Consider the following 24,550-nt stretch of genomic DNA (forward strand, 5'->3'; position numbering starts at 1 on the left):
AGAATACTACAGTAAGTGAAATTTTCTGTGAATTCCATAGGGCTGACTTTCTTCTGCACATGATAAACCACATAATATATGCAGCATTGTAACCTTCGTAACATACACAGCAAGTAAATCTGTTTAATTCCTCATTATTTCAGTCAGACTAAATATTGATTTCCTGACTGAAATATTTAAAAAAAAAAACAAAAGCAAAAAACCCCAGCCTTTTCTACTCTCCAGTCCCTTTGCTGCTTCACAGCCAGTTTTATACTGAAAAAAAAAAACCCTCACCTTTTTTTTGTGTCTTTCCTACTGCAAGAGAAGTAATTACAAAAGGTCCTGCTGGAGTTAGCTAACCATTTAATAAACTAATTGTTGTCTTCTTGATAGACTAAATACGACAGTGAATATTAGTCAGCTGTGATATATCTCTACATCTTCATAATTTGGTTACCTGAGCATTTTGGTAGGATGCTGCATTGAGCTTTGATTATGAAATCTTCTGGTATACCTCTGGTTTCTTCGTAGTTTTTCATTCTGTTTCTGACCATTTTTGAAATCTGAAACAATTCTTCTTATTTTCTCTTCAAATAGTGCTGACAATCTCAAGGTCATACTATAAATCTAGGTAAGGAAGTGGCTTATATTAAAAACAGAACCTTTCATCCAAGAATAACATTTCTAAAATTAAAAACTGTACAGAAAAGAAAAAGCATGGCACACAATGTAACACTAGATAAACAAGAAATGAACATATCAAATATTTTTGTCATACTTCTCCCCACTATCTATCCAACCAGCAGCTTTATCAAAAGTACTGATAAACAAACTGATTCCAAAATAATACCTCATTTCATTAAGACAAGCATAAAACCCCCAATATTAACAGCTACCTTTGACTTTTTGTTTGGAGTATAAGATTTTGCATTACTAAATATTAGTCTTATATCTTTGCACAGTTCCATTGGAGTGTCATAGTTTCCAGCTTCCAGAGTTTCTTTCACTGTTCCAAAGTCCATTGGAGTGTCTATAATATGTCTGTAGTCCTAGACAAAACACATGGAAAAAGATTCAAGAAGGTAAGAAGGGTAAACCACACTTTTGAGTTTTATTTCTATAATTTAAGGGTAGCTACGATGACCACAGATTATCTTAACCATCAACTGGAAACAGAAGCACCTACAAGAACAGACAACACCACTTCTGCTGTGACTAGTTTAAAGTCTCCACTACATTATCCCATAGAAACTCTTGCTCATTTTGAAGGCATTCTTCAGAATTTCTGAAGATCATAAGTTGATACAATGTCACATGCTTACGCATACAGATTTCCAGTTTTAATTCTCCTGAGTTTCCTCAATAAAAACTACCCAGTAACAATAACATGCATATCAACGTTTTTATTGTTAATCAAAATGAGAAATGAGACCGCTGTAAATCGTCATATAATCCTTTCCCTCGTGCATTTTGCTATGAGAAACAAACTGTTCTGGTTTAAAAAAAAAAACACCACAAACAAAACACCAAGCCAAAACCATATCAAAACACCTCTTTCTCTCCTGTTAATGAGTTTTAGAGAACCTCAAGGTGTTTTTAAAACTCAAGATATGAAGTCCATAGGAAAACAGTTGCATGCTTGTTAACAAGATTTTTTCCTTGGAAGTTTGTTAGGTTTTTAGACAAAAAGAGACCAAAGAGGTAGCAAGAATACCACGAACAGCTAAGAGAAAGAAAAGTAACAAATCAAGTTCATAGCTCAGGCCCAGTGAACAAGTTTTGTGGATTGTCACTCAAGAAACTAGTTTTAATTAAGAACATAGAAATTTATCTAAAATTATTTCCCCATGAGGGACAGTAAGAAAAGAAGCAAAAAAAAAAAAGAAAAAAAGATTGTGAGTGGTTTCAAACCTTATTTAAGGTATCAGGATATTCGTAGACACCACCACTGGTCTACAATTGTTTTGTGTTCTGTGTCAGTATTTTGATGGATGTTACCTTGATGCAGTAGAGCATACAGCTCATAGTACTAAGCACAGAGCAAAGCAAATTTCTTTTGATGGTTTGGGACTAAAGCCATAAAAAGAACAAATAGTTCCAAGAGCAATGTGGAGATCTTATTATGGTACCAAATGCTAACAGAAAAAAAACCAAATAATATTTATATCTTACAAGGTTAATAAGAACAACTTACAGGATATTGATCCAAATCAACTGGCTGCCTGAAAGGTTCAGAATCTTCACACTGGAAAATTAAATTCACCAGTTCCATACACTGCTTCTTCCAACAGTTTTCATCATAGCCAGTTTTCACACTTTTTCCTTTTTTTAAGCCTCGTCCCTTGGGAAAAAAATTAGAAAAAGCATTACTGAAATATAGTAAGAAAAACTAAACCTGAAAAAATGTCTGGAATTATTTCTGCAGCAGTAAAATGCACTTCCAAACATATTGTTTTATAACAAAATGGGCATTATACTACTACCAGATTTTTTCCTAACCTCAACTAATAAACTCAGACAAATTATAAGATTTTCTTTTACTATCTTTCAAGGTTGTTTTAAATACTAAATAACTAAGGTACACAAAAATATACCTTCTGATACCAAATTTTCTCAGAAGATTTGAATAGTATCCATCACTCAAAATATTTATTCCCCAGCATCTCAGCTGACTAATGCTTTTATTTCAGTATCATACAGACAACTGAAAACTGTTACACTGAACAGCACTGGTATCAAACTCTTAAGTAAGATTTTCCTAGACAACTCTACAGAAAGAGTATACAAGCATCAAAACAGCAAAGAGCCATTTAAACAAAGCTTTTACTTAATACCATCAGAAAAAAATCTGTTCTATGATCATTATAAAACCAAGCATCACTCCCACAGAATTTCAATACAGTCTGTTGACTAATTTTTCCTGCCAGACCTGATTTGGGTATATATATATATGGTAAAGATTAGCCAACTCACTTTTCTTCTTCTATATGATGTTCTTGGAAGACATTTTTCATCATCCTGTACAAAATAAAAATCAATCATTTTAAAAGTTATGTATGAAAAATAGGTAATGGGTGCTCAAAGTGTCATTAGATTTGATACTCTGGTAAAAACAGATTTTTTAACTCTAATTTCTCTCAGCAAGACAGAAGATGAGCATATCAAAAAATACAACACAGCATTGGAGAAGACTTGGAAAGCAAGATCCTACACACCACCACTGAATATTCTCAGCTCCAACTCTTAACACAAAGCAAAAACCACCACCAGAAACTGCAATGAGAAGATAGCCATAAGCTTTGAATCTCAATGACTAAAGATTATCAGTAATTCAATTCACTGATAATAAATGTCATTAAACTTTCTGATTTTTGCTCATCCTGAGTTTAGGAAAAGACATCTTGTGATCAAGTTACTTGTGGTAAAAATGCCACGTTAAAAATCAAAACATGAAGAAGACATCTGTTTGGGCAGTTTTAGGTACACTATTAATAAACATACAGCACTGCAGATAGCATCCACTGCATAACAACAGTGCATATTTACCTCTATCAGATTTAAGATAAATGCACTTTATTAAATTCTCAATGAGGCATGCAAATCTGATGCATGATTCATATTGTGGTATACAGAGAAATTGAGAGCCAAAGCATCACTGAAATAGTTGTACAACTTGTCAGCTTTTAGCATTTATGACTATAAGAATGACAATTTTGACCTTAGAAATAGCCAGATGCATATCATTAGAAATACAATTAAAGATAAATATCATGTACTCTTGAAACATTTATATTACATTACTGCACATTAACATGCTTCAGAAATACAGTGCCACTCACAAAACATGAAAGAATTGTTCTAGTTGATGGCACACAGTCATAGTACAAAACGCATATTCGTTATACTTCTTAACAAATATTGACAACTCAGTATTATTTTAATAAAGCATCTCCTCACATCATTCCCCACATTCATAATGTATTCCATGTTTATATTAGCTATGTAAATGTATAAATACACAGAGACATCTCTATAAAAACAATTGAGCAATTTCACCAAAAATATTTAAGGGCTGGACATTATTGGAATTATCCACAAAAAAGCTTACCAGATCAGCATCAAGACAATCTTGTTCATCATCTGTTGTGCTACATAGTTCAAAAATGTTCGTACAGTCCTGATCACTGTAATGCAATTAAATCTCTGTTACTGGAATAGCAAAAACATAGCTATTGTTTCCTAGATTAAACCCACCCACAACCAAAAGCTACACATAGTTACTGTCTTCCAGTTTAAGAAATATGAAAAAAAAATACAAAAATTAAAAAAAAAAATCACAAGACAATTATGATATTAACAAAGTAACATTACATCTGAAAAACTGCAATACTGTGCATTTCAGAAGAAGTGAGGGGAGGAGGGGGAAATTAGCATTAGGAATTTGAAAGGGGCCTTCATGCCTGATCTACCTGCTGGAAGACTGTCTGCTTTAACTTCTTTCAAAAATAAACCTCTCAACTGAACTAAGCCAGACAAGTTGCAACGGCAACTTCTACACATGTGCTAGACAGCACAGAACTTATTTTCATAGGTTGAGCTGCTTTCACGTCAAGTGACATTTTGATGCTATAAATACCAGTGAATGCTACTAAGGGAAAAAAGTTAAAGTCTCTATGCTGAACATTTATTTCCCCAGTTAAGATAATACTCAAAAGGAATTATACAACTGTCCTGCAGTGTACTGAAAAATAGTAAGAAATCAAAAGAAGCAGGATTCATAACAAAGGGATATTAAGATGTGTATACTCTCCCACTGTTTAAGAGCACAAGTATTCAAGTACTGTTCAGACTAAAACGCCGCTTACTTGATAAACTTTAGGAGCTGGGTAGTGATCTTTTTTGCAGCTCTAGCAATAGCGCTCCCAGGTTCATTGAAGGTCCTAGCATTGCTTTCAATATATCTTACTTCCCAAACCAATGCAGAGATTCTCCTTGAAATTAAAAAAAAATAAATTGCAACTTTAATACTAAGCTGAAAAGCTTAAAAATGGCTCAAATTATACCTTAGTAATTTTCTGTTCACATTAGATTGATAGATGTACTTTAAGTCTCATTACACCAGTCTCTTTAATTCACATGGAAAACTGAAGTATATGTGTATGTATATGCACACACACTCAAGGAAGCAAAACCAAAAATGCACATCTTTGCTCACTCGTTTTCCAACTCATTATTGATAATTCATCTTCAGAAAGTTCGTGCAATTCTAGCACGCTTTGGTTTCATTCTTAAAATTCAGTTAATACATCTAGCCAAGTAAGCACTAGCATTTGTTACCACAAAATTATCAAATAACACTGAAATAATACTAAGGATTGTGGATTCCCCAGATTCTTTAAAAACACATGCATTTTTTAAAAAGCTTACATTTGACCTTATTCAAAAATGAGGGGGAAAAAGTACTATTTAACCACCACTGTAAATTATAACTTTTATTCTGGAATGAGAAGTTGCTCATCACAAAACCATGTCAAATGGAACACAAGTTGTTTAGTACCTTAGCAATTCTTAACAAGTAAACACAAGGCATAAGCAGTTAAAAAAGAGTGACAAGAACCTTGGTCTAATTATACTGTTAAAGATATCTCAGCTATGATGTTCTTTTCTGTCTTCCCTTGAATACCTTGCTTTAAGTACCAGTCCAAGCAGTGCCCTCTGTAAGACAACAGATTTGTAGAAACTGCTACAAATTAAAATTGTAACTTGATAGAAATGAGCTAGCACAACTATGCAATTTCATTTTGATCATTCATTTTTCCAATTCCTTGTAATTGTGAAGCAGAGATACCCCAAGTTTGCAGCTCTTCACCCAAACTATTCTCAAAGACATTACTTCAGTCTTATGTAGGAGGAAAACAACTATTAATGTCTCTTCACTGTATTTACAGACACACTGAATGCAAGTTCAGATGAAGAACACCCTTAAATTTCTTTTAGAGCTATGGATAACCAGCATATCCCGCAAATCAGAACTTTATCATCACTACACTTCAGTTTCTTCCCTCCTTCTCTACCATAAGTTTTTATCATTTAAAACGCCAATGGTAATATTTAACATTTTACCTCCGTGTTTAAAGCCCATTTCTGAAAGTTTTAAGTGCTTAAGAGCTTAACCCTCTTCAAGTTCAAAGTAACTGAAACACAACACTTCGAAATCTGAATTAAGTCTTCAGCAATGAAGTAACTTCATTTTTTAAAAAATATTTACTAATTTCAAATAGCAAATTTCTCAAAGAAAGAATGTCAGTGTTTATTATAACTCTAAAAACAGTACCAATATAGGCTGAAATCAATTTTCTTAAGAGCTAAGAAACTTAATAAAAATTAATATAATGTTGCAGTTAACAAGCATCAGAGCCCTGCTACAAAACACCAGTAATGCTGAATTCAGGTACTGGACTATAGGTTTTCAGAATGTTTGTAAAAACAGTAATTGTTCCTACTAAAAATGTACACATTTTCTACACTTTGCACAGCGTAAAAACTCAAGGCCTCATTTTCCCTTGTTTCTACTGCTAGTACTAACCTGTAAAATCGGTTAGCCAGTCTTGTCCGAATAGTGTTCAGGTCTGTTGGATAAGCAATCACAGTACAGTACTTGGGATAGGTACACAGGTCAACTGGACCAGCAAAAGCTGCTGAAATATCTGTTAAGAAACAGCAAGATTAATTAAACTATTTCAAGGCCTGTATGCAGAAAGCAGTTGAGCACCTGGCACAATTTTTATGTGTAATTATTCTTGATAAAACCTATGCTGTAGAAAAATATAAAAATCTCAGTACAGACAAACAGAAAGCTGCTCACATTTTTTATGTGCAGATGTACAGTACTTCTGTATCATAAGGAATTTTTAAAGGATGTCACAGATATTCCAGGGACCTGCTTATAAATGTAATGTTAGGAAAAAACTACCTAAAGCTTAGATGACATGCTTACCAAGAGTCAGAAGCTGATCAATACCACTGATAATCCGTTCACATGCTTCATCACGAGATCTCATCCCCCACTCTCCTTCTTGGGGTTTGTATAGTAGCTTCTCCACCTCTTCAAAAGTCACGGAAACACTAGCTCCTAATTCTTCAGGCTGATCGACTGAAGAGTGATAGCAAATAGGAAAGAGTAAGAAGTAAAACCACAAAACAACAAGATAAACTGTTAAGTACTCATGATTATTACATACCCATGTGCTAATAACCAACAAAAAAAATTGTCTTAAGGTGGAGTTTGATGCTAGGACTATGGGGAAAAGTAGTACACAAAATGCCTACAACAGCAGGGATATCCTTTATTTGCCTTTTCTACAGTTCCAGAAGACACTTTCCTCTCTTTATCTAAGCACTAGACTTAAAGGACTTGAACTCAGAAGAGTTGTTTATATATTTGTTTTAAATGCACACCCCAAACTTCACAGGATTGTAACTCAGTTTAAAGAGTCAATTTGTGCCCTCAACCTTTAAACATTTGCAAGATAGGCGATATACTTTGTGACATCCTTCCTGGTATTAACTGTGGTCTTTTGGACATTTTAAAAAATATTTGTTTTTAACATGGCAGATTAATCATTTCAAAGCAATAGGAACCAGTAGGAATATGAAGCTGCAGTGTATGGTTCTGTGAAAAGAGTCACGCTTCCAAAGACTAATGCAAACTGGTTAATGCAGAATGATTGAGTAGATACTGTATTATCCCTGGATGTCTTTCCCCCTCAAGTCCACAGATTGGTTTTAGTACATCTGCAGTTTCTGCACTTTCATTGTTTTTGAAAAGCTATATTCCTCATTTAATTTGAGCACTTGAAAAGGAACAAGCACATGAAGGCTCCTGATCAGACACTGTGGGTAGGCAACATCACTTCTTTGTGCTGATTAGGACAACGGGAATTAGCAGATAAACTACTTTTTATTAGCAGATAAAATTAAACTGTATAAAGCACGTAGGCTTATAGCTAGAAACTAACAGTAATAACTTCTATTAGCATCCAAGAGTCTAGCCATTAAAAAATGAAAGTAAAAAAAAAGGATAGGCTCCTTGTCAGTGCTACGATGACTGTAATCCATGAATGTGTTGCATACAAATTCTAAAATACATCTCTGCAACAAGTACTGTAGAGAAAAAAACCAAACAGCCAAGCTTTAATGGGGGATCTCCTAAGTTTACAAAAACGACTATTTTTTCCTTCACCTGAACAGGGTTAGTCTTAATAACCCAAAGTCATTTCTAGGTCATCGTTCATTATTGCATTGACATAGCCCTAACAGTATTTTTACCCACTGAAATAATACTAAAGATGAAGCAGTTCTTCAAGAAACAAATGGATAAAATACAAAAAGGTGCTAGGAAAAACTGAAGGGGCAGAGGTGGCTCACTCAGATGATCCTCCTAATGCATCTTCAAGCCGAAACAAGTTCTGCAACCAAACTTGCGGAGGACAACACTAAGAGAAAGCAGCAAGTAATGCTTCTGTGCTTACACAGGGTTGTCTCAATAACTCCTCACTTGGTATCTGGTATTCCATTGCATAAGTGCTCAAGAGGGATTTTTCTCCTGCAGGAGTAACAACTAAAGCAGAACAACAGACTAAAACAAAACTCTCTCCTTCTCAACAAGCATGTAAAGATCTGTGCTTTGTGTTCTTTGCAGCACCCTGGTGCATGCGACACAGAAGACTTTGTCATAAATCCTGGCATGTTACATATAGATAGGTAGATATAGAATGACCATATGGTCTAATCTTCAGGAGTAAACGGGTTACAGAAAGCTGAACCCCCCCAGAAGGACCGTTGTAGTACGTACAGTACAGGTACAGACAGTTAATATATACAACAGCCAGTCCACACCAATACTGGCTTAGTGAGCAGGCTGCTGAAAACTGAACTTTCAGGTCTATATGCAACAGCTTTTCCTGGTCTTGACAGCTTTCTCCCTGACAAGGGTTTGACATCTGACGCTGGATCTTGATAATCATGAGACAAAAAAACTTATGCCTGCAGCATACAAAAGGTAACAAACTAAAGTTGTGACCTGCTGGTTAGTCCAACTTCAGTGCTGTTCTTCTCCCATACATCTATCTTAGTAAACTGAATGAAGAAATATTTTGAGAGAAGAGTGGCAAATGCAAGGTGCAATTTCAGTTTGATCTGTAAGTCATTCAATTGAAGAAAGGAAGACAAAGCAAAAGAGAAGGGGTTTAACCCATTTTATACTATATTGTTAACATAATAATGCTTTCTATAAATGCACAAAACCTTTCTGCAAGGGCTTTACTGCCCTAGAGTGATATTTTCTGCCTGCAAAGAAAGGTAGAAAATAAGGAGTTACGGATTGTTTTTCAGACAATTTTTGTTCCTCCTTTATCCTAGTGGCTGCTGTGGTATTTATCCTTGACCTGTTCAGAGGATGTTCTTCTCAATTCTTTGACCTTGTCCACAAAAGACACTAGCGTTTTTTTGGTTTTGGTTTTTTTTTTTCCCTGTCCCTTCCCAGTTTTCCTACAGTAAAGTTGTAGCTCCTCAGATCAATCAAACCTTAAGCTCTTAAAATGACAAAGTAACAACTTACTAGACACATGTAATACTATCCAGATTTAAACTGGCATCTGTAGGATGTCTCTGTCATTACATTGCAAGTACAGCAATTTCGAGAATGCTAGTTCCTTTACACTATCAAACAAGTGCTTGAGAACACTCCTCTTTATATTTCAATCCATAGGAGGAAGAAGTGATGACTACTACAATGATAAAAAACAGCAACTAAACCCATAGTACATAGCGTTCAGAAGAAATTGATACAATTTGTCTGGTTAACAAAATAAATCCTGACTTAAGCTCACATGTGAGGCTTGTGAGCCTCTAACAATAATATGACAGTCTCTCAGGGACATATATGGGAAGCATTAACCAGTTCACAATGAATAAGAAAAGCTTCTGTATATTAGAAGATGACAGACACTGGTGACAAGAAAATGGAATGTTTCAGTTAAATCTGTGTGTGTGTGTAAAATGAAAATCCTGCTGGTTACTTGTTTTCTATAAACTGAAATGAATAGAGATTTCAATTTCACATTTTGATTTCAGACCATTTTGCAGAATTTGTCATCACAAAATATGACTGAAGCAACCAGCTAACACTTTGAAGATTGGACAGTCAGGTAGCTACTGAGAACATACACATGTGTACAATATACTCATATTTAAGAAAAAAATAGAGCATAACCTTTGTTTCCTAGACACCAGAAAGGCTCATTAAGAAAAATCAGTATCTTTTTGACAGTTTTTTCAGTAACTAGTCTCTCAGTATTTCACAAACTTTCCTCCCTCCACCCAGCTGGTACTGACAAGCACTGAAAAACTGAATAGCGTAAGACAAACCAGGAATCCAATTGTTTCATTTAGAGTTAATTTGGATTTAAACTTTTTTAAATGCTGGTTTAAAACTATATGCAGTATAGATTTGCTGGCTGGAAATTATTTTATACATATTCTTCCCCCATCCCCTTATACTATAACGTATTACAACAAGCTAGTTTTTTGAAACTTGAGATGTTTTTGAACTTGACATTTGGAAGTAGCAGGTTTTATTGCATAAGCCAGAGCTATACATTTCAAGCATTTCCTTCAAAATTGCTGTGGAAGATGCAAAGGGAAAAAACAAGGTATTTCACCAAATCTGAGGTAAGACTGTCTTTAAGAACTTTCTTGCTTAGATGCACAAAACCACCCTGCTGACTTTCTCTGTAATTTAAAGAATAACTATTACCATATCAGTTCCATCTGCTAAGCAGATATGGACAATGCATACTGTACTCGGATGACTTACTGGCAAGAATAGCAAGAAAGATAGGAATCATCTAAGGTCCACTACAAAGGAACTGGAAAGAAGGAGAAGCACATTAACTGTTTTATTAAGTGAGTTTCTACTTACCATTATCAGGAACTGGTTCCATATCCCATGGGCTAAGCTTTTCAATTTCACCATTGTCCCATCTGATTCACCAAGGTAAAAAAAAATAATTTAAAGTCATCTCGACTCAGAAGTATTCCCTCCAAGCATATTTAAATCACATATATTTTTAGGTATTAATAAAATATACTGTATAAACATGTATATAAACAAAAGCTTAGGTAACCATTGGCCGTCACAGTGCAAAAAGGAAACATTCCTCTTAATGAATTTCAAATTAAAAATGTGTTCCTGATTTTGGCTATATGCAACTTACCCAATATAAAAAAAATCAATTTTATAAAGCCTGTATACCAAGAAGTTCCAGAAGAAAGTCATACGCTTGGAAAAATGAGGTAACAACATCAAGGGGAAGATATGAGAAAAAAAACACAGGGGAGAGGATTTTTTTGCTAACCACTAGAGTAGCTGTGCAAGTCTATGGAATGTTTCAGAGAAAGGAAGAACAGTAAGTGAGGTATTTGGTATATTAACATTTCATTATATAAGGCATACCACATTAAGGCAAAAGAAAAGAGTAAGTATAAAATGAAGAAACTAAAGTTAAGTAAGGACCAAGAGGAAGCAAGGGCAAACATAGTTGATATTGATAGCGTGTATATTCACTCTGATACTTAACTATTAGGTATGAATATAATTTTGAGATCTCTCCAAATCCTACCACATTTGGGCAGATTTTTACATGTTTTTAACACCCCAGAAAATACCAACACATTTTGGTATTTCAAAGATAAGAAATGCTAGAGCTTAACACCTTACTGGTTCAGCCAGACCAGTAATATGTGTCTTTGAAACTACTAGTGGGAGATGCTATTTACGGAAACTGTATGATCCTGTACAAGTCCATTCTATTTGTACTTAGTTCTTTGGTATCTGTTTATTTTTGTCTAATACCTTTTCGAACCTGCTAATACTGTTTCCACAGCCTCCTGTGTAAATGTATTTCCAAAATTCACTACCCCCAATGTTAAAAAACCCAAATCTTTTTAAACAACTCCCTTATAGATTTCAACACATACCTCTAGTTCTGTCATTACAGATTTTGGTGAATAATAATTCTCTATTCACTCCGCCCATCACCTTTATGATTTTGTGAATTATGGACATACCCCTTTCACCCTTCTCTTCCACCTGAAGGGTTGCATTTTTTTAGTCTTAATCCACAAAGCATCTGATACATACTCTTCATCATTTTAGTTGCCCTTCTCCATACCTTTCCCAAAGTCATTATGTCTTCCTTTAGATACCGAGATCCAAAATGCATTAAGACATCAGCACACCACAGGGCTAGGAAGCAGTGAACAATACTCTTTTGTCATTGATATTCTTTCTGATGGTGCCCAACACCTTGTTAGCTGTTGTAGCTGCCACTGCACATGCAGCTGACGCTTTGAGAACTGTCAATGACTACCTCAGCATTTCTGTCTTCAGCTGAATCTATGAACGAGCTCAATGTCATATAAGCACAAATAAGTCCACTGTTCCCTCAGATGTCCTACCTAACATATATCTGCACTGAAAATTATCTGGCACTTTTTTAGCCAGTCAGTTTTATGAGGTCCTTCTGAAGTTCTTACCTTTAGTGTAGTATTTGACTACTACCTGAAATAACTTGGGATATTTACAGATCTTGGGTATTTCACTGTGCACGCCCTCCAAGAGGCTTAGAAGGCCACCGAGTAAAGCTAGTTCCAGCACCTCTTCCTAGGGGAGCCTACTACTCCAGCCTGAAATATGATCATTAACAACCACTCTTTTGCACCCTATACTTTAACTAGTTTTCAACTTAGAAGTATTTGCTCCAATCCTATGTCACCTTAGTTTAACATCTCCTGAAGAGAAATCCTGTCAAGGGCTTCTTAAAAAAAAACTAAAAAGAAAAATCCAAATATACCCTGTCCACTGTTCACTTTATTCATATGCTTACTAACAAAGTCACAGACCTTCAAAAGGGGTAGAGAGGCAGAACTTCCCTGTTCAGATGCAGTGCTGGCTCTTTCTTAGAGCTGTGTTTATCCTTATGCTCAATGGTATTATTCTCTATTATAGGCACCTATCAGAAACTGAAGTCAAATTATCAGTCTACAGTTCCCCAATTTCCCTCCAGAGCCTTTTTCGTTGGCAGGAGTTACAATAGCAATCTGCCAGTCCTCTAGTACAAGGTCCATCTGTAGGACAGTTTTCAACTTTGCCAGGAGTTTCCTATCAGAGTTCTTCACATGCCTAGGTGAACGCTGTCTACTTCTTATGATTTAATAAACTTTGCTATTTGGTCTAATACCTCCCATGCATTTATTTCAAACAAACTGAAAACTGAGATGATCATCCTCATATTATTTTATAACTAAAACTCTGCTCAGGCAAGAGCACCTCTCTTATTTTGGATTACTCATTGACTTAGGAAAACTTGGATCCATCCGCATTCAGCCTGTTTGATGTTTACGAACTAAGAGTTCTGAAGGCTCTGAAGATTCATCTACCGAGTTCTGCTCCCCAGTTTACAATACCTCAGTTGCTGGTGTTCATAAATGTATATACTACTTCATAGTATTGCATGAAAGACTTATCAATACAGTTTAGTACAGATTAAACCCCATTTTAGTTCCACGTATGCTCCATTCATCCACATAACGCAACTTAATAATATATAAATCTGTTTCTCACACAAGTATCTGGTTTTTTGTCCGGCCAATAAAATAACAAAACGTTCAATTTATACATCTTCTATTTATTTATTATCTATGCAACAGTGATGGTGATAATTTGAGATGATTCCTAAGGGTGTGACAACCTGGTTACCGATAAGACTTTTGATTAAGTTACATGGCAATTACTCCCCTTCATGTCATTCAAATGTAGTTTACCACACTCTCCATCACTGAGCGTTCTGAAGCCAACTTTCAAAGGTTGTTTCTGGTATAAAATAAAAAGCACTTCTATTCCAATAAAGCTCTTTGTCTCAGAAGTGGTGAAGAACAACTGCAGATCCTCAAACTCAGCTGGATTAACAAAATTCTACAATCTCAAAAAGCACCATAACCCAAATCCTGAGTGAAGAAGACATACAGCATATTGCAGTTTTTACAAGACAGAGTCACAACTATTTGTGTTTAGGTTGTTTTTTCTCATTTAAACAGATGTAATTTAAAAAATTTAAAAATCTTTTTGCATCCAATGTATAAAGCACATGAATGCAAATTAGGAAGCTACTGCCGCTGAATTCTTGGATAGACAAGACTTAGGATTCTTGAACAAAGGATTGTATTTACAAAAAGAGGTAAGGACCCAGCCAAGTTGCAAAACCTAACTATACCTGCAAAACACTCGAGACATTTTCACATTCATATCCTAGGAATCTTCTCTAGAAGAGTTGTTTGCGAGTCAAGGTAGAACAGAGTCACATTCTCTACAAAAGCAGCATGTATCTTTAAAGAGATCTCTTTGGAAAGTGCTCTTTAAAGAACACTGCATTCCTTACCTGTTCAATTATTAAGCTAAATTCAAAGCAGCTCTAGACTTCCCTCTGTTAAAGGCGGGTGTATTAAAATACTGAAATATCCTTTAGCGTTCACAGGAAATCCTTTAGCGTCTAGGAAATTGGCTATCAACTCTTTTTTGTAACTGGAAACCTGATTTTGAACTGGCCAAGAAAACAACCAAAAACCCCATCTAAACTTACTCTTAAGGAACAACTGTGGTAACATCACAAAACATATGAAAGGTATAACATATGGAAGGCAGCATATATTCCCCATAGTAGCATATCAAAGGGTTTGAGCTATCCAACAGACAAAATTTAGTACTTTGAAATAAAATTTAGTTGTATTTTCACACTAGTATCTGCACTCAGTAGACTTTCAATCTCCACCTCATTTTACAAAACAAGGTAAAATATACTAGCCAGTAACTTGATATTTTTAACATCACTTGCAGGAGATATGCTCCAACTGTACTATCCCTCATGCCCGGGACATAAGTAAGATGTCAGTGAGCATTCAGCACCATTTTAGTTTGTCAAGATCTTCTCTTTAGGTAAGAGAAGAGTCCGAAGAGAATAAAATGAGGGCAAGAAATCAATGTACAGATAGTCTGGATTTCAGTTTTTCATCTGTACATATTTTCTCATTGTGACCAATTAAGCAACTGTCAGAAAGAAAAAACAAGTATTTGCTCATACTGACAGATGCTTTGTGTGTGGAGCAGTCTCAGCTTTATCACTGTCAGGAATATGAAGAAGTCATTTAAGGTCAGATGATCTGTTGTAGAGACTTAAAGTTGATGCCGCTTTTACTTAGGGCACATCAAGAGTGTCAGTTTGCTAACTGTCGATGTAGAAGCAAAAGTGAAAATTCACTTGCCAAAAGCATACAGGCGAGAACTTCAATCTGGAAGTTACTTACACCCTTCCACTAAGGGGAAAAAAAAAAAAAATCAACAGGACAGATGACAAGTAGATGAAACAAGGAACCAAAATACATAACACAATCTTGGCAGTCTCACAGAATTGTCTATTAGCTACAAGTACTTCCTTTCTTTGGGGTGAGTGACAGGTTCAAAAGCCTCTAAGTGAAGGAAACAAAAAAGCCCTCTAACGATGAAACTGAATATCAAATATACTGTAAAAGACATGGGAAGAACCTCTGGTCATGACAGAAATAGGAATATTATGTATTCACTGATTATTTTCTTTACAGTCCTCCCTTGCTGAGGGATTACAAAGCAAGCAAGATCCCAGAATCATTCCAGACAACTTGGACAGGACAAGGACAATATCTTGATTCTGAACACTGAGGTCCAGAGTTATCTTTGTTCACCTTTCTTCTCCTTTGTGTGAAGGACATCTTTGTTGATATAAAAGAAGGTGCACAGGAACACCACTTCCATCAAACCATCATGGGGGGATAGCAGGGAGTCATTTTTCAGACTATGCCTTGGTAAAGAAGGTATGGGTCCAACTAACTTGTTATCAGTTTGACTCAGATGTTCCTGGCTTTTCCTGTTTAAGCAGTTTTTTTTTTTTTCTACTGTAATACCCTTGATTTGTTCAATTTGCCATGTTTTGAACAATGCACTTGATACTATGTGCCTTCATCTAAGCAGTATTATCTCCTGACAAGTAGACTGGTCAAGGGATTTGTCTGTTACAAAACACAAGGTTACGTTATCTGCCAGTTATCTAGCTACATATCACCCAAAGAGGAAGTCAGAAGGTGAAATTTTAAGTGGGATCTACACAATAGGGAATATGGCAGAATACCACTGGGCAGTGAAGAGACTCAAGTTCTGTCTTCACATTCATGTGCCAAGCACGAAGAGAGCACAACATTTGGAAACATCCTCTACAGGAGTCTCAACTGATAGCATGAGAACATTTTGCACGTACACTTGCTCTTGTGGACTATAATATGAAAGACAGAAGCGTGAGAACTTGACACACAAGGATCATGTCAGCAACAGAAGAGATTCAGCATGCCCCATCCAAAACCAATTATCAATGAAGAATAAAAACAAAAACACAACCAAAAACAAACTGGAATTTGCATTGCTTGCTTTGTGGAAGAGATTCAGCACTAATCATTACAGAAAATGATTAGCAAATGATGTGAAAGAGGTCAATAACTTCTTTTATCATATTACTATTCACTAAAAGTTGCCACAAGTCATTACATATTTACCTTGTGCTAGATTAGCAACTTGAAACCATTAAGAAGTGATAATAGAACCAGTAAAATAATTTGAACAATTTATACATTCTCATACCAATAAGCCAACTATGTAAGAGGCAATCCACACTACTAACATTAGAAATGTAAAATCTTTTTATACTTACTTAACACTGTAACACTGAAAGTGACTATCTGGATATTGAGGCTGATATGGTTCTTGACCCAACACTGTTCCAAACCACCATGCATCATCAATAATGGATCGGAACCTATCAGCTAAAGCAAAAAAAGTCTGCTCAGACATTCTACTAAGAAGAGTTATTTAACTATGCTTCCACATGGAATTAGAAAAACTTTTGATCAATGCATTTCAGTTTAAAGTTCTAAATTCACTGATACTCAATAAAACATGAGACAACTTCTTACACCAAAAAAATACAAGTGCTAAGTCTAAATAAGTTTGCCACTTAGCTATAAAATAAGAAACAGGAACACTAGAGTCTCAATATGTGTTTTGAAGACAGTATCTTAGATCTATGGTAATCCCTCCAAAAAGCTTAGTACAGCAGTTAGTAGGCCTAAATTTCAAATGGGCAGAGGGACCTTACTGACCAGGGAGACCTCTGAAGTTACAAGCAAGTAGCATCTAGCATATTCAGCAATTAGCCAAGGACAAATTAACAATTTCAAAATTGTTTAGTCAAATACTTAGAAAACACACTTACAAGCTTGCCAGTTCCTTTGCCGTGCTTCATCATAGAACTGACGTAATATAAGGAAGTCAATAACATCTGGCATATCATGGTATCTAGATAAAAGAAATAATCCCTTTCATGTACGTGCCTTAGGGCTTTAGGAAGAAGCTTAAGAAGAAACGTATTTGTAAATACTCTTCAGAAAAATAAAAGATGCACGTACCTGATGGAAAATGATTTGTCTGTATGTTTTCCAGTGGCATGATCTATAAAGGCAAGCTTGAGGCAACATAATGTGGGAGGACCAACTTCATATCTAATTCCAACAATTTTTACCAATTCCTGATCCTACAGGTAAGAACAGTTTCAGCAAGTATTACCTTCTGGACTATGGACAAAACTATTAATTTAACATTAGTTAACCAAGCACATGAAACATACCCACATCCAAAAAGCCAAAAATATTGAAACTGTACTTGAGATTTCAACAGAATGCAGTCTGGCAGACTTGACAATTTTAACATAGGTATTTATATTTGGGCTTCCCACAGGTAACTCTGAAGATGCTCTGGTAATTCAAGACACTTTCCCCTATTATTTCCATAGGGAAACATTACAGGAAATGGCGTAACCTCAAGTCAATATTTTGCAAACAGTGTAATACAACTCTTCATTCACAGACTACTAGTATTGAACCCACAGTACCTTCAACGCAGACCTACCCTAAGGACGACTTTTCTCCATGGCTCCTTGTGTGGATTCAGTTCATAAATGTTATTTCTTCTAACTGCTTCAATGTAAGCTTCATGTCCTTGTCGGAAATATATTACCTAAAGAAAGTCACAAACAAACCAAAAAAACACCCAAACAATAAATGTTATCCTATATTTAGTAACTATAATAATGTTAGTTAACACAAGCATTTAAAGATTTTTAATCAGTATTCCTACCTCGTCGCCCATCTGAGGAACAAAAGGGGATCTTCGAAGAGCTGTGTCTGTTATCCAAATGGGAGGATGCAAATCATATGACAATTCCAGGTTTGCTGGTTGTGTTGGAGCATTAGCCTTCACGTTTAAGAAAGAGCAAAATTAGACATAATGGATATATTGCTGACATGACATCAAAACAACTCATTCCATTTTAATTTGGCAGAGAAAAACCTTAACTTATAAAAGACTAATGTACATATCTAAAATGTATTAACAAAATTCCTCCAAGGCTTTGCTTGAGTTGTAACTGTACAGGTAGCACTAATATTAAGCATTCCTTCCCTATATGAAGATTTGAGTGAACAAGATTACTGTTATGCAGGTCTTACGAGAAACAAAGTTTTATAATTTAGATGGCAGTCTGACTGCCCAATTAAAAAATTAAAAAAATCAAGGTGCAAGAAACTATCCGAAGATCAAAAATTATGATAAATATTGCACAGCAAATATTCATATTAAAACAATTGAAAAAATATAATTTTGAGAATACTTGGAAAAAAGTGAATGGATGGAGAGAAAAACATACCAAACTTACCCCAAGTATTAAAAAAACCCTCTTTGCCCTTTATGGCAGAAAACAGCAAATAATAGCTATTGTAACTTAAAAAAGGATAATTATTTAAATTAACTTTAAAAATTCACTAAAAACAGTCATTATTGTAACTTACAAAAAATTAAAAATTCAACCCAAGCATAAATGGCCATCATAAACACAGTGACTATCTCCCGTAAGTTTTCAGAAAGATGTTACTTCAAAGGAGACAGTTTAACAGGGTTTTAGTCTAATATTTGGTAAACTTATTTAATAAATCACATTTCCCCTTTGATACCAGCAACCTTGAGCACCCTTTTTATTTGAAAAGTGAAAATGACTTCACTTGGAATGCAGATTCTTCCATATAAAATCAGCAGATACCTTGCATTTGGAATGGTCTCAAATTAAGGGTACACTGTATGTAGTGATACCAATATCGTTGTCCAATGGCAATAACAATTACTTTAACAATTTCCAGTGAAGTGGTCTGAAAACCTAAGAGAGAATTTTATTAAAGAGTGAGTAGAAGAAATTAACTGTATACCTCCTCCTGCTTTTTTGGTTTGGGCTTTTTTCTCCTTTTTCTTCTTCTTCTCTTTGGAGGAGATGTTTTCTCTGCTGACATTTCCTCTTCTGAAGTACTGCAGTATCTGACAGCTTTCCGTCGAGAAGTCCGTACGGGAGGCTGTAGGTTAATCCCTGCATCAGCGATCCAGTCAGAGTATCTGCTTGAGGAATCACTGTCCATAGTGGATGGGTTAGGGAAAATACAAACGTAAAACCAAGTCATCAATATTTCAGAATGCTAAGTTCTCTTAGACAAATATCTAAAGATACAGATTGCTGTTGAAAGCACTATCAAAAGAACTGAAATTACTTTGACCTGTTGTAACAATTACTTCACTTGATGTTTAACATAATTTTTTGGGAACACAGTAATTCAAAACATGTTTTTTTTTAAAAACTCAAGTCTGGCGAATTCTAAAACCAGTATTTTTATTCAAGAAAGTCGTGCAGTGAAATTCTGGACTAGTTAAGAGCCCTGCCTAAAGAACACATTAGCCAAACACTACTTAAATTCTTTAAAGACAGTTATACAAATCTCAGAGGTACACATCTGCTTTTTTTATATATTTCTCTTTCTCTCTTTCTGTAATTTTTAGTTCCACTACTATAGAGTTCTAGAAAGAATACATAAAAAAGCCACTGTGATTAAAATTATCTGTTACTTTAGTTCTAAATAAAACTATAACCTTATCAAAATTAAGATTTTTTCAAACATTTTTAAAAAGCAAGCAACTGACTATTGCTGCATTATTAAAAAACAAAACCAAACAAAAATCCCCACCCCTCAAAAACCCAACAGAACAAAATACACTATAAAAAACGTTCCAAACTATCTTCTCTCGTTGCCATCTAGCAAAAAAGCAAAAGGATTTAAAACCACATTAAAAAGACAGAAATGTTTTGGTGAAATTGAACACTAAATAACATTGCAATGTGTCAGTACAGTACCCCACAAAATATTATTATATATGAAGGACAACAGAACTTTCATACAACTTTTAACTTGCCAAAATTCAAGTATAACTCATTACAGTAAAAGCTGGAGTCCATTTGTTCACTTTTACCTAGAACTGTTACTGTTGCTTTTCTTGTCACTTCTCCACTCTTCCTCTTCATCAGATGAACCAGAGCCCTCACTTTCTTCGGCTTCCTGAATTTAAACATATGCAAAGTCAATCCAAAACATTCTCACAGCACATGTTTTAAGGGTTTGAAACATAAAACACATTCTCTATTCATGTCTGCATATTATCAAGTTAGGGAGAAATCTGGTAAAAAGAGTTGTTAAAATGGAAATGGAAGGAGTTCTTTTTTGTAGCTGTTTTTGACTTACTGATTAACCTCAGGAGTGCACTATTAATCATGACCTTCTGTACATTCACTCACATTTTATTAGCCACATGTGGATCCACCTGCTGTAGCCACTCTTCACAAAGCAACACTTCTATCCCCCTACCATATGACAGTTTATTTTTTTCTAGTCTAAGTTCACATTGTTTATGAGAACAAAGTGGTAGGCGATTTTGATTCCTTCAAATTCCAGACTCATGATGCTCTAATTAGGTCACGTAAAGTACACAATAAAATCTAGCTCACTAGAACACAAAGGAAGGATTTAAAGATTGCAAAGGGAGCAAATCAAGGAAAACTATCACATCTCCCATCCGCACACAAGTAGATTCTGTTACGGGAGTAGCACATCTATGATTTTTTTCTCATTAGTTATGCAAGTTAGGATCAGGTGATTTTTCTGATTTTAGTATCAACTGATTGACCAAGTATTAATTGGGAGTGGTATTCATCCCTGTATTTAAATACAAAACTAAACAGTCAAGATACATCAAAATATATAACTTAAATAATTTCCTGATTATTGTTCAACAATTTATTTGCATCAACTTCATGTTTTAGAAGTGTTTTCCATAACTGAAATGACTAAGTATAATACATTGCTCATGTCTCAAGTTGTATGTTGTCAAGCAAAAAAAAAAAAAAAGAAAACAAAATTTAACTTGCAACTTCAAGTTCAGGAATGTTTGAATTAGCCGAACTGATTATTTGTTTGTCATTTTCAGAGTAACAAAGTTAACAGTCTTCCCCCTAAGACCTGTTCATACAGTGTACAGGATGGACAATACTTGCTAAGTCATTTCTTGTCTTTTATCGCTTCTTAAAAAATATGTAAGCATACGTAGTATTTACAGGACAGTGTGCATAACTCTTCTATTTGCACTTAGTGTGCTTTGAACTTGTCAGGTGCCAGAAGTCTCCTGTCAACTCCCCTTCCACCCTATGCCCAAAATAAGGAAAACCTGAACTTTTCATTAAAGTGATTTATTGTTTTTAAACACATAGGAATTCTTTATTAAGAAGCTAGGAGAAGAGAGTCCATTTCCAAAGAATAATTCTTCATCTTACTTCGATAATTATCCTATCTCCCCAACATCCCCCATTTTGTTCACCATTCTTCCTTAACGAAGTAAGTGACTAGTCCAACAAGTCCAACCTTCTTTACTCCTTCCAGTTCTTCCCCCTTCCCCAGTTCGGGACCATCTCCTTGCGTGCAAGGCAAGACAACTGCAGTCCAAGCAGTCCTACCACTGATTTACAGCATCTGATAACACAGCTGTCAAAAGCTCTGGCTACCCATAGCAAAGTCCTGTTTCACCCCAAGCCAGGACTCACCAGGATAAACTGACTCTGTGGAAGGATCGCATTACCAGGCTGTAACAACGCTTTACCAAGAACCTTCAAAATTTCCAGTTTTAGGTGCGTGCACAAATTTGGAAGGTTTTCACAGAGAAACTGCAACACACATCGAAAATACAAACTTCACTTTAAGCCAATCTCGGCATTGTACATCAGTTTTTTGCCTTGGGTCGTGGATTTGGTTTAGAAGGTTCTCAGCAAAACCAGTTCAGCCATTTATAAAACGACAGGAAAGATCGCCATTATTAAAGCAACAGATAACTAGGTTTGAGAAGTGCTAACCATAATGACGCTTACAGAAGTTCTTTCCCTGGAAAAAGGGAGGTTTTTTGTTTACTTGTTTGTTTTAAGAGAGAAAAGGCACATTTGTATGAAACTTCACTTATTACTGAGGAACTCAAGTTCAAAATACAGAACTCAAGAGAACTTACCTGCTCTATCAAGCCAAAGCAGTTATCTCTTTCCTCATCAGAAGACTCCAGTTGTTCAATGTTATTCCGTGTTCGGTAATTGCGGTATTTCCGTCTATGCAGTCTACGCTTAGATTGTATTAATGAAGACTCAGAGTCACTCTAAAATATATAAGAAGTGAAAAAAAGAAGTTACATAAAATTATATATGTGGCAAACTTTTAAGGGGACAAAAAGGGGGCTAAAAGCACTATTGAAAGTAAAAACAGCCTCATCACATCACAGCCTGGTCACGTCAAAACTCCTTTTCACAGGAAATAATTTTCCTGTAAGCCATTAGTTTTAAATTTGCTGTTCCCAATTTTAGCAGTTGTTCTAAGAAATTACTCTTTATAAACTACTCTAAGTGATGGGTCTATTCACATTACCTGATAAATATATTTACAGAATCAAGACATTAACTGCCTACAACGCGCAATTCTGAAGAACAGAAATTCTCAACTCTCCCCAGTGAAGGGGATCACACAGCGGAATTCTTTCGTCGAATTGTTTTGTACTGCAAGGTACAGCGAATCAGGCTGCTATCTTATAAAGACTGTACAGTAACCAATTTTTCCTTCTTACTGATCTCTTCTAAAAAATAATTAAAAAAAACACATTAAAAAAGAGGCAAGTCTGAAAAAGACTTGCCAGAACATTGTCATCAAGAGTAAAATGATAAGGGAATAGCAATATAGTCTCTAATTCTTCAAATACAGGACCTTGAATGCTCTCACTTGCACCTGAATGCTTTAGCGTGGACTTAAAACTGGCTTTGAAACTTTAACTGCAGTAAGACTAGAATGGCCTGAAATCAAGCCTGCCTTTAAAATTACTACCAAATACCTTAGATGGAAGGAGGCAAGACTGAAAGAAAAAAGAATTCTACGTATTCATAAAAATAAATCAACCCTTGTCCTGCAATAAGTGGAAGCTGAATCAGCAGGAACCTGTGAAGACCTTCAGAAATATCTGCTTTCGTTTTTTTAAACCATGACTTGTCCCTGGACACAGAATGCCCATTTTCCTAGAAGCTGCTGCATACCTTTTCCAATGACTCACATGACTTTTTCTTCTCTGTTGCATAAAGATCTCTCTCTTCTTCCCCTTTTGCAATTCGATATTCTTCCTGCTTCCTAAAAGAAAGTAATGAAAATCTAATTCTATATCTGTTTTCACAATGTTAAAAAGTTAAATGATCCGTTCTCTTTAGAGGATCTACCTAAAAAACTCTAACACCTAATTCCATTACATTATTAATTTCAGATGTTACTGCTCAAACACCTATAACATATGTCCTCTCATTTCCAGATAGAGTAAAATATTGGATATTAAGAAAGTCTTCCTTGCAAATATCAGAATATAATAAACTTTTCAATTCCATTTTTAATCCACATTTTTCCCTTTGCAATCATTCTACCTCCCAAAACCATGAAAACTTTTTAAAAACTTCAGAGATATGGCAGCACATATGGCTGCACCATTAAAAAGAAACATTTCGCTATCGATATTAATTATCCTTCTCACAGATGCATACTGATAGTACATTTGAAAGCAGCTCTTTTAGCACCTGAAGTGCTCAACGCTGCTTCTGATCAAAACACATCACTCCCACAAGGTCTCACAAAAGCACAATCTCTCAGAACTCTTTCATGCAAGTGAATTTAACCTATATCCCTTTATTCTGGAAAAAAGAAGTATCCAGGCAATCTAGCTCTCCTTTAAGATGACTTAAAATATGGAAACATGGGAAAATCATTCCCTATTAAACTGGAGAAACTTCCATTTATTTTTGTTGAATGGATTTTACAATTAGAAGGTTTTAAGCACAGCTGACCATAACACTGAACTATTCAAATTTGCACCACATACCAGTTTTAGCTTAGGTCTAATAGCACTAGGTTTAGAAAAAACAAGACGTGTTCTCTCTAGTCA

The 24,550-nt window shown here is 35.3% G+C and overlaps 1 protein-coding gene across 4 annotated transcripts in view; it reads right to left on the minus strand.

Annotated features, from left to right (window-relative positions):
- BRWD1 (bromodomain and WD repeat domain containing 1) overlaps window positions 1–24,550 on the minus strand; it is a 60,162-nt gene that overhangs the window by 13,263 nt on the left and 22,349 nt on the right. Inside the window, exons 20-37 of one of the 4 annotated variants that reach the window (XM_075772105.1) lie at window positions 23,661–23,751; window positions 22,598–22,738; window positions 20,522–20,607; window positions 19,435–19,630; window positions 18,314–18,430; window positions 18,086–18,193; window positions 17,587–17,711; window positions 17,394–17,476; window positions 16,833–16,944; window positions 10,964–11,025; window positions 6,980–7,135; window positions 6,569–6,689; window positions 4,848–4,973; window positions 4,091–4,166; window positions 2,956–3,000; window positions 2,177–2,323; window positions 879–1,031; window positions 440–609 (exon numbers count right to left, since the gene is read on the minus strand). In XM_075772105.1, coding sequence (XP_075628220.1) covers window positions 440–609; window positions 879–1,031; window positions 2,177–2,323; window positions 2,956–3,000; window positions 4,091–4,166; window positions 4,848–4,973; window positions 6,569–6,689; window positions 6,980–7,135; window positions 10,964–11,025; window positions 16,833–16,944; window positions 17,394–17,476; window positions 17,587–17,711; window positions 18,086–18,193; window positions 18,314–18,430; window positions 19,435–19,630; window positions 20,522–20,607; window positions 22,598–22,738; window positions 23,661–23,751 — 2,115 coding nt within the window. Of the gene's footprint in view, window positions 1–439; window positions 610–878; window positions 1,032–2,176; window positions 2,324–2,955; window positions 3,001–4,090; window positions 4,167–4,847; window positions 4,974–6,568; window positions 6,690–6,979; window positions 7,136–9,064; window positions 9,121–10,963; window positions 11,026–13,908; window positions 14,050–16,832; window positions 16,945–17,393; window positions 17,477–17,586; window positions 17,712–18,085; window positions 18,194–18,313; window positions 18,431–19,434; window positions 19,631–20,521; window positions 20,608–22,597; window positions 22,739–23,660; window positions 23,752–24,550 lie in introns of those variants that run through there. The other 3 variants (XM_075772113.1, XM_075772121.1, XM_075772129.1) reach the window with 3 other exon arrangements.

The sequence above is a fragment of the Balearica regulorum genome, chromosome 1 (genome assembly GCF_011004875.1).
Source record: "Balearica regulorum gibbericeps isolate bBalReg1 chromosome 1, bBalReg1.pri, whole genome shotgun sequence".
NCBI lineage: Eukaryota > Metazoa > Chordata > Aves > Gruiformes > Gruidae > Balearica > Balearica regulorum.